Here is a 10,588-nt window from a genome sequence, read left to right as displayed (position 1 = left end):
TCCTTTTTATACTACTACAGCATACCCCCAAGTAAAAGCATAGTAGCGTGTGCAGCTCCTCCAGGCCTTGCTCCAGACAGCTTATAAAACATCAGTACTTGTGTATAAGTTGAAATCCTAGCTAACGCTTTGCATTAACGTTATTGCTTTTGTGAAAAAGCTCCGCTTCATGCTATGAAAGTGACCAATAAAAACAACTTAGAGAATAAGCCAAATAAAACTGTTGAGACAGCAGAAAAACCAAAACTGCTACCACTCTCCCTGTGGTCCTCATGACTGGACAAAAGAGATTGCTTACAATAATCAAAAATGTACTCTTATATTCAGTAAAAACTTTATTGTGAATGTATTACTAAATGATCTAATAAATGAATACAAACTGCAGAACAATTACAGAAGATAAAACTTATACAAACAGGCTTATCTAGTTCTTATTAAATACATTTTCAGAGTCCGAGTGCAAAACCTTTTGTAACTGTAGGTAAACTGTTTCAGGTTTGTAAGATAGTGTGAGCCCTGCACCCCTAACAACCTCAGTATAAGTTGAACATATACAGGCTACAATGAACAAACACTCTACCCCTAATATAAAATATTGTGTCTAAAAGTATGTAACATATCACATAACAAACCTGAAACTTAACGAAATTTCATAGAAAAACATAACTAATTAACTAATTAATTTCCCTTTTCTTCAGTGATGTAAAACTATACCCACATGGCCTCAACCGGTTTGTTTTGGTACAGTTTTACTGAATCTGACGAGTTCGATGATCCATCACCATTTTCTTCATGTCCCAGTCTGTTCTCAGGTCACTAAATTCAAGCTCATGTCCTGGGCCAGCCATGGGCTCATACCGGTGCCTGTAGAAGAGAAAACCAGCTGTAGGAATACTGTACGTGGCAACGCTAAGGGCTGTTGTATTAGGGTGACAATGGACTTCTTGCTGCCAGAGCTTAACCTGCATGTATTTGTTGTTTATGTAACACCCTGGAAACCAAATGCTGACCTTTGAAAGATGCAGAAGTGCACATTTTGGATGGAAGCATGTTGCTTCATGTGGACTTCAAATGAGCTAAAAGCAAAAATGCTTCCAGTTCTACATGAACTCACTTTTTGAGATGTTCCTCAATGGCCTTGCGTTCATACACAGTGCCATATATTGTTTTCACAGGATCGACAAACATCTTCTTGGTGAGAGGACAGATGAGGTGTTTGGGTATAAACTGCCCCACCGAATCCACCAATTCCTTTAAATCACAGAAAAGACAAATAATACAGTATGCTCATATAAAACCTACATGACATTTCAAATTTTATACAGTTCAGAAATATGCTAGATTCATCACCTTCTCCATGTCATCCATTGACTTTCCTGCCATTTCCTCAGTGTGTCTCTTGGCTTCTTGTTCATATGTTTCTCTACTGGTCAGGAACTCTTCAGCCAAAATGCTTCCAAAAAAAATTCAATACACAAGTCAAATACTTTAAATATCTCATTACACTGACAAAACTGCATGTGGTTACTGTTGTTTGGAACATGGGACAAAGTGGAAAAAAGGTAAACATGATAGGCATCACAAAATTTTCCTTGAAGAGTATTTTCTACAAAATTGTGAAGGTGTAGCTGTTATGTCCAATCCTGTACTAATTATAGTAATATGTTGCATTATCCATTATATTATATTTTTAATGTATCATAGTGTGTTTTTCCATTGCTTGTGTGGCTATATTTGGAACTTAACTATTAGAAAACTGGGAACTTGGAAAGTAAAAAAAAAAAAAAGTTATAAAAATGAACATTTTATCCAATTAAAATCATAAGTGAACCAACAAATTACTACTAATACCATTTTCAGACCATCTTCAGACTACGCACTGCAATGGATCAAGAACATTTGCAACATATGAAACATCATGCGAAAATATGAGTATTGGATTTGAAACCAACAAATTTATGAACATCATGAATTTCACCTGTCCAGTGGATCGTCAGGCTCAGGGATGATCATTAGTCCATACACTGCATCAAGGATCTCTCTCATGGTGATGTGGGCATTGTAGTTGCGGTCAAATATGTTGTGGCAAATCCGGCCCACGGTGTTAACATTGCAGTGGTACACCTGCCATTCTGTTAAGAAAATCTGGGCACAATCATTTAACCTGCCACCATATAACATTATTTAGATACACAAAAAAAAATCTTTACAGTTGTTTGCATTTTGACAGGATACTTGTGTGACAAAGCGAACAACTGGAGGCTTCACTGGGTAGTCTGGACCAAACTGAGAGTACAGCTCAAACACTCCTTTCTCGTACGGTGTGTCAGGAGGGCCTTGCATGAGAATCCTCCAGAATGCTGAAAAGATTAAAACATCTTTATCAAGACAAAAATTTATGATTTCAAGAAACTGTGTGGGCAGTACATCATAGCTAGTTCCACACTGTCCAGCGGGTAATGAGGATTACAGTTTGATAAATTAAGGTGTTTTTCATGAGCATTCATCTGTATCCAATGTGGGTGTATCAAATAATGCAGTTCAGGTAAATTACAGCCTTGTAAGAGCAAAAGCTGGTTATGTGAGATCATGCCACTTACTGATGTCTGATTCTGATGGAAAGACTCTGAAGAAAGCATGTGGGTCACAATGCAGGCTCTTCAGCTCCTCCAGGATACGTTTGTCCTTCTCCATGAAAAGCCCATTCTTCCAAACTTTCTTTTTCAGAGCACTAGGTTGAAAAATGTTTAATGTTTATAATGGAATCTTAAAAGGTTCTGTGACTTTTACTGTTAAGACATCACAAAAACCAGAGAATCCTGTGTGGGATATTTCAAAACTCAATGGTGTTAAAGGACAATAATTAGGTTTATGTACCCAATGATTCACAATAGCAGCACTATGCAGACATTTGTGAAAAACCTTACTCTTTGGATCGCTGTTCCTGAACCATGGAATGTAGAAGTTTTGCATCAGAACTGAATTTTGTGTTTCCAGCTCGAGAACTGCAACAATTGGCTGATGAATCTACAACTATTTTAACATTATTTTATTATTGTCTGGTCCTTCCTTCTCAAATATAAAAAGAACTTCTGCTTTTAGTAGTCTGTCAGTCAAATTTTAGTCGATCCACTGGGACTCTCGAGAAACTGCTGATAGTGTAGTCTAGCATTTGCCCCAATTAGAAATGTTTGTATTTACCTGCTTAACAAAATAACAGAAAAGTACTTAAGGCACTATAACAGGATATAGTCAAACTTATGGTAAAGGTGACAGGTTATATATTTCAACACTCTCCATCTGTGGTAACTGTATCTCATTTAATCAATACCAGTCATCTATTATTTATACCCACTTATGCCCATTTAGGGTCACAGGGACCTGCTGGAGCCTATCCCAGCTCTCTATGGGTGAAAGACAGGGCTACACCCTGAAGAGGTCACCAGTCCATCACAGTTAATAACATCACCAGTTATAAACTCAATTCAGGTAAAACCTGAAAATATGTCAAAACGTGGTCAGTAACATGGATTATAGTCACCACAGCTGTACTCAGGGTATCTGCAGGTTTCTAAGAGCTAGATTTAAGACTTTTTAAGACCTTTTTAATACCACGCTGAATGAAATTTAAGACCAATTTTGTAGAAATAAAATAAAACATCCCACAATACAACCAATTACCATAACACACTGTTTATTGATATAAACTGTTTACACACCGTTTGATTTATTGAGTAAAACAAAAATAAAATGCCAGGTGTTTTCTGACAGCCTTCCGCAGTCACTTTGTCTTATTCACACCACATGTGGGTCTCCAAAGCTTTCATACCCATTGTTCCGAGTTTTACTTTTTTTTTTTTTTTGCACAGCCTGCACCGGACCTCAAACACGTTGCCACTAACTGGACTTAACCACGGCGCAAAATTAGGGTTTTGTAACCAATTGTCATTAAATTTACCCATGGCAAAAGACTAATGCTGAAACTTTCCCGCAGTTCACGCAGCTGCCGGAAAGCATGTGTAAACTCCCCTCAAACGCGTATTTTAGTTGGTTCCGCCTATTTCGTTCTGCATAACAAATACGCGAAAGGCTTTCAAATAAAATCTTCCTTATGAGGTCGGTTAGATTTCATTTTAAGACCTTTGAAACGCGAATTTAAGACATTTTAATGCTAATTAAGGCCTTAGTTTTATAATATGGAATTTAAGACTTTTTAAGACTTTTTAAGGATCCGCGGACACCCTGTGTACTTGACTAGGTCTGTTATCAATGTTCAGAAGCTGGTTGGGTCTGTCACTCACCTCTCTGTCACTGTCACTTTGCCATTAATCTGGCTCGGCATGGACGTCTCTGGATATTCATCATACTCATGAGTGGCAAAGATGCTTGTTAAAGTATGCTACAACATAACAGGGAACAATTCATTACCTCAACATGACAATACACAACGATCACAGTTTTTTTTTTTTTCTTTTTTAAATGAACTGTGATGTTTTTCCAATAACATTTCAGACATTTCCAACAGAAATGGTGACACTGCAACTGACCTCACTGATGGAAGATGGGTCAAGTTTTTTCTTGGGTTTTCTTTGCTCCAAAGACAGAACTGTCTCGATCTCAAAGAGCCTCAGACCTTCTTTGGTCGTCTTTGGTTTGAAACAGCAACCGCCTGGAAGCAATATGAATGTGTGGTCGAGAGATTAACAAATATCTGCATATCTGTACAGCTAGAATTTCATCTTTATACTGAACTTAAAATAAAGCCGTACCTGTTGCATTGCTGATTCCATGCAGCATATTGTTCTCCACATCTCCAAGAAGGATTGAATCCACAGTGATGTTAGATTTGAGCAGTTTGATTGTAACAGCAACTGGCTCTATTGAAGATCTATTGAAATATTAAAATAAAGATATATCATATCAGAATCTATATTTATTAATGAATGACAAGCTGTGTGACTAAGGCTCATGAAGTGTCTTTCTCCAAAAATAATAAAGGGAAAACACTTCATGAAGTTGGTAGTTGGCAGAAATTTACCCAGAATCATTTCCATCAGTGAGACACATGATCCGTAGTCTACAATCTGGGAACTTTGTCTTGACCTTTTCCAACTCACACACCCCACGTCGTAGTGCGTCATACAGCAGAGTGCATCCATTTGGTTCAAGGCTACGTACATGCTCCTAAAAATGCAAAAATGAAGAATCTTTCAAAATTCTGAGTGAAAAAAAAAAAAAAAAATATATATATATATATATATATATATATAAAATTAAAAATTGAGTACAAGATTTGCTCTAGAAATACACCCTTGTATGCTCAAGATACATTTTTGATGTGTAGGGCAAATCTAACCACGCCAACATACAGCAGGGTTAGGATTTGTATGCTTACTTTGAACTTTTCCAGATTTTCGGTAAATGTGTGAAGAGTTTTCACCATGGAGTCAAACTTCACAAGGCTGATAACATGATGGAAATCATAAGCCATGCTCCTCGTTGCAAAGTTGTCAAAGAGCTCTTTCACTGCGTTCATTTTCTTTATTTTTGCACGTTTGTAGCACTCTTCTTCCATGGAGGAGCTTGTATCTATCAACACCTATTGAAATATAGGTGTCAATTTATCAGACATCTCTTTACAAAATGCTGAAACAAAGAACAGAAAGTGTTTACCAGTATGGCCTCTTTTGGGGTCCTGGTTGTGACAAATGACTGGTCATCTCTACGGTCTCCAATCCTGTGTTAAAGGTCAACAATGTTGCACTATATAAAACAAATCCATACGCTGGACATGATGTATTCCTAAAAATAACTGATTTGTACACTACCCTAAAGAACTGTAAAACAAACAACAATCCACTTCTTTTATTTCGCATGTTGACTGCTTGTTTCTATACAGGCTGTAAAGTTCAGGTACTCACTTGGCTGCTAATACATTCACATCCACCCTTTTTACTTCGCCATCCAGACAATCGTGCACATTGATGATATCAGCGGCTCCTTTGTCTTTATACAGACAAATACCAAGGTTGTCTGACAAAGACAATACACCGGAAAAAAGGAGTTTGAAACCATCAAGAAAACAATGCTGTCTGAAACATGACATCTGATTAAAAAGTGGTCTCTAGATTGTGATGGAGTACCTTCACTCAGCAGAACAAGGCGACCGTCACTCTGTCCTAGCTCTTTCAGATGGAGAGGTGGGGTCACATTGAGGCAAGGGAAAGCTTTCAGTGTTTCCACCATACTTCCAAACGTCCCCTGAATGTTGACCTGGAAACTGTCATTTAACTGTTCAGGTCACTGACATTTAAGCAGCACATACAATTATTCTCACTGCTGCCTCACTTGTTAATAGTGTTAGGCATTTTCCCCATTACGTATCTATTGCTGCAAAAATATTAATACTAGCAACAACCACAACTTTTAATTACCCACAGAAAATAAATATCAGATGTTAGCAGTTTTGTGAGAAGTAAAACATACTTCTGACCAGTCGTCTTGTCATGATCAATCCAGAGAGGATATGTTGTGATCGATGGAGGCAAGCTGAGCAAGATTTTTTCAATGTTAGTAGCTCTCTGTAACGATGTTTCTTGCAAACTCTCTTCAGTGCAGTTTGGAATTTTCTCTCCATCTAAACAATCAACAACAACAACAAAAAGTCAAGCTTATAGCATACCCTATACCACTAAATCATTTTGAATGCTTGCAATGTTTAGCTTTGACCTCTGATTTTTTGAAGAACACATGCTCGTTCAAAGGCTCCTGGTAGTCCAGGTACTGTGATTGGTTCACAGAAACGACTGCGATCTTCAGATGCAAGAGAGATTGGAGCATAGTTTTCATAGTGTGATGTCTGTTTCTGTTAAAATAAGGAAAAGCAGAAGCTGTTGAACTATTCTCTAATGTTTTCAGAAATGCCTTACCTAAGAGCTCAAAGGAATGGCATCTTCCAAACAAAATCACAAAAAATAAGGAATTAGGGATTTCTAAAACTAGTCATACCTCTGCTTCTGATATGAGATGTGCCCAGCAGTACAAAGAATTCTCAAATACATCCAAGTCCTCAATGACTTTGTCCCCTTGTTGTGATCCACGCTGAGGCAAAAGCTCTCTGAAGAGTATATACAAGCCCTCAACAATGGCAATCTACAATAAAAGAAGAAGAAACGGGCACATCACTATGCAAAGGTTACATTTACTCTAATACTAAAAATATTTTCCTATAAACAATACACAACATTTGAATTTTACTGCTGTGGCCAAAACAAACTGTTTATAAAGTTATATAAAAACATGCAATGCAAATGAAATTAGAGAAATCAGAATACCATTTCATTTCGATTACCTTTTGATTGCGTGTTAGCGTTTCATTCCTGCAGAGCAACTGATACAAACTTTGGGCGAGAGGGTTACAGCCAGTCAATAGTCGTATGTAGGAAATCAGTTTCTTCAGTTTGTAGTGGTATTTCTAGAAGAATAAATTAATGAATTAATAGTCTTTCAAAACAAGGTTAATCCACAGAAGGAAAATCACAAATATCACATAGTACTAATAATGTAATACTAAAAACTTACAACAGCATAAAGTGAAGACAAGAACACACTGATTCCAATCTGGGTTTGTTTCACGGATGGTTCAACATCATTAATGAAGACAGTCTCACTGTATGAAGTCTCATCAGAAAACGAGGACAAAGAAAAGGCAACTGTTGACCCCTCAGAGATCCCACAGCTCTGCAGTGTGCCACCACCAGACTTCTGACCTCTGCAGCTATAATAAGCACAGGAAGCAACAGGAGTACTGTACAAGTTTTAAGCACTGTTGGAGAAAAGATACCCAAATGTGTTAATGAAGAGAACACAAGACTTAGTATCACTGCTCGGTGTGACCATTTTCAATTACTTGTAATGAAGGACATGTGTTGGGATTGCACTTGCATCTGCCAGTTTGAGTCTCAGATTGGTCATGTTGTCACTTGCCAAGTTCACTGTCACCTCATAGTCTCCCTAAATAAAATAAGGAAAATCGATTTTAGAGAACTTCTTTTATTTTACATAATGTACATGTATATTAAAAGAATCAAAGCATGTTACAAATAGTAGTAAATGTGATCCTAAAAGTTAACATGAAATTTCAGTGTTTAAAGCATAAATGAAACATATCCATTTGTACAATACCGTACAATTTTCAGTTACTAATATCATAGTTCTATCAGTATAGTTGAAAACACACCTTCAGCATGATGTGGCATCGAACCACACTGTCTCCATAGGTTTCACCAGCTCTTTGTTTTGGTAGTTGAGGAACCTGTTTCAGGTTTTCCCTTGGTGTAAATATGGCATAGATGACAGCTCCATTTGGAATATGTCTGTCTTTCAAAGACCCTGCATGAAGAGACAACCAGTGAGTTTTTAACTTCTTTTACTCTGACTGCAGCTGGCTGCTGGGAACTACAAATATAAATGTAGAAATCAACAATCATCATTTGCTAACAAATAAAAAAAATGTTGCCAAAATCTAATAACCACCACTTTAAAATGTGTTCAGTGCTACCAACATGTGTTGAAGAAAGGATCATCTGTCAAGGGCATCCCATCATTTGTATAGAGACAGACTCCTATGTTGTTGCCAACATTTTCAAGATGACAGATCCTCAACATCAGACATTCCACTGTGTTTTGTGCTGGATCCATATCTGCAAGTTCAAAAGACCCACTGTTACCTGTTCAGTTTTATATGGATATATACATATTCTGCACATATATCTTGTTTCAGCTTACTGTACAATCAACAAGCCAGAGGCCTGAGATATAAATCATGAAAGATGTGTTCTTCATACCGTTGATATGTTTTGGTTGAGGGCACTTTGGGTACGTGTACTGTAGACAGAATGATCCCACTGATTTTTGCACAGGCATCACAGTTTGAACTTGGCGCAATGGAGTTCCGAGTCTTTGAATGAAGTTTTTCATTGCTGAAAAACGGTTCTTTTCCACATGACTTAAACCTTAAAAAAATAAGGTATACACGCTTTCAAATATGGTATTTCAACTATAAAGTATGTCTAAATTTATTTAAATACAATGAACTGATTTATATTTTGTAGTTCAACTGTTTTCCACTGGGTGGCAGCAGAGACGTTTTTAGGTTAACCCCAGATAAAGCCATTATATAAATGTTGTACAGAGCCCATTAAAACTGTTCTTACCAATGTTATTTAGATCCTCCTCTGTTATGCCATCCAAGAAGTCTCTTTCATCTTTTACGCCCAACTGGTAAAACTGATTGTAGTAAGACTCCAGTCTATACTGCTGAAGCAGGTTGAATATTGCACCCATCTAAACAAAGACATTAAGACATGTTTTCACTCATGATATTATCTTCAATACAGTTCACAAATCAAAAAAGGAATGTCAAAAATGTTCCAAGTAAAGAATATCTACAGTACTAAAGAACAAAAACAAATTGCCATGCCAGCTTTCCACGTATGCAGCCTGAAGAAACACCCACATTAGGCTAACTTGTCTTGCAATATGCAAATTTCATCAGCTGCACGGTTTAAGACATTTCAGAATTGAATCTGTCCTAAAAGAAGAAATTAAAGGGACGTGTTACCTTCGCACGAATCTGAATCAGCTGCTCTTGTTGTGTACTATCGCTTTCTACTAAGCTGAGGGTGTGGCTTCTTGAAAATGAAACTTAAGTATTTAGAAAGTTACTGCTCAGCTTGGAAACAACTGGAGCTTTAACGATGTTGAACTGTAGTTTGGTTTCCACTCCCTTTTATTAACAGTCTGAAGAGACATTTTCTTAGTTAAATTAGACATGCCAGGTTGTTATTTTCAAATCACCTTAGCTTAGTTTTTGAATTGCAAGGCGTCTGATCAAAACATCATACTGCTCTGTAATAAAACTTTATTAAAACACTTTAAAATTTCCACCTGTATAGCCACTTGTTTAAAAACATGCAAATATCAGTATATTAGTAAACTACTGAAGGCCAGGTGACATCCTCCAACATGGAGGTTATTCGTGTCTTTATTCAGCAAATATGATTTTGAGAGCAAAACTCTGCCACAACCCAAATATGTGTATGTGCAACCCCAAAATGGAGTGAAATAGGAACTACAGTCATTTCAAATAAAAAGGTTAGCGTTAACACTTTTTATGGTTTGCAGTTCGTGAATATTAAGCTAGCTGCTAAATTGTTATTAGTGATGGGCAAATGATACAGATACAAATGATCTTTGGAGCTTGTGTCACTCTTCTTGAAACAGGGTGATTCGGGAGCTTGTATCAAAACACCACCGTCATCGCTGCCTCACTTTGCGTTTCATTGGCTCTGGGCGTTTCAATGCGTGTCCTTGGTTTGATTGACAGCTTTAATTTCTTTAGCGCTACACGAGCTATATAAAAAGTTAGATTGTGAGGAGAAAGATTTGGAGAATGTTGGTAAGTTTGGTGGTTTTTGGCGATTTTGATGGCGACTACAATACAAGTCCCCCAATGACTGATAAACCATTATCTTTAGGGGTTTTAAACAAAAGGAAAGATGTTTCGTGTTCATCCAAACACCATAAT

At 37.2% G+C, this 10,588-nt stretch overlaps 1 protein-coding gene across 1 annotated transcript; it reads right to left on the bottom strand.

The window, feature by feature from the left end:
* Positions 1-315: 315 nt before the first annotated feature.
* LOC113133734 (uncharacterized) lies at positions 316-9,688 on the bottom strand. Its single transcript, XM_026312586.1, has 25 exons — positions 9,623-9,688; positions 9,216-9,345; positions 8,847-9,014; positions 8,565-8,702; positions 8,240-8,391; positions 7,910-8,013; positions 7,582-7,777; positions 7,352-7,474; positions 7,009-7,152; positions 6,730-6,865; positions 6,487-6,637; positions 6,144-6,280; positions 5,922-6,033; positions 5,674-5,737; positions 5,396-5,599; positions 5,039-5,184; positions 4,770-4,888; positions 4,548-4,669; positions 4,302-4,399; positions 2,601-2,731; positions 2,236-2,360; positions 1,979-2,124; positions 1,351-1,453; positions 1,115-1,251; positions 316-864 (listed from the first exon to the last, which is right to left on the bottom strand). Exons 2-25 carry the CDS (start codon positions 9,343-9,345, stop codon positions 750-752), a joined length of 3,201 nt encoding a protein of 1,066 aa, XP_026168371.1. The 5' UTR covers positions 9,623-9,688; the 3' UTR covers positions 316-749.
* Positions 9,689-10,588: the final 900 nt, after the last annotated feature.

Source organism: Mastacembelus armatus, chromosome 17, assembly GCF_900324485.2.
Source record: "Mastacembelus armatus chromosome 17, fMasArm1.2, whole genome shotgun sequence".
Lineage (NCBI taxonomy): Eukaryota > Metazoa > Chordata > Actinopteri > Synbranchiformes > Mastacembelidae > Mastacembelus > Mastacembelus armatus.
This window is presented reverse-complemented; position numbering and strand designations above follow the sequence as displayed.

Coding starts and splice junctions, on each gene's coding strand:
- LOC113133734 (XM_026312586.1), bottom strand. CDS start 9,345: ATGGGTGCAATATTCAACCTGCTTCAGCAGTATAGACTGGAGTCTTAC. Junction 4,889..5,038: donor ACTGATGGAAATGATTCTGG/GTAAATTTCTGC, acceptor ATATTTCAATAG/ATCTTCAATAGAGCCAGTTG. Junction 1,252..1,350: donor CAATGGATGACATGGAGAAG/GTGATGAATCTA, acceptor TGTGATTTAAAG/GAATTGGTGGATTCGGTGGG.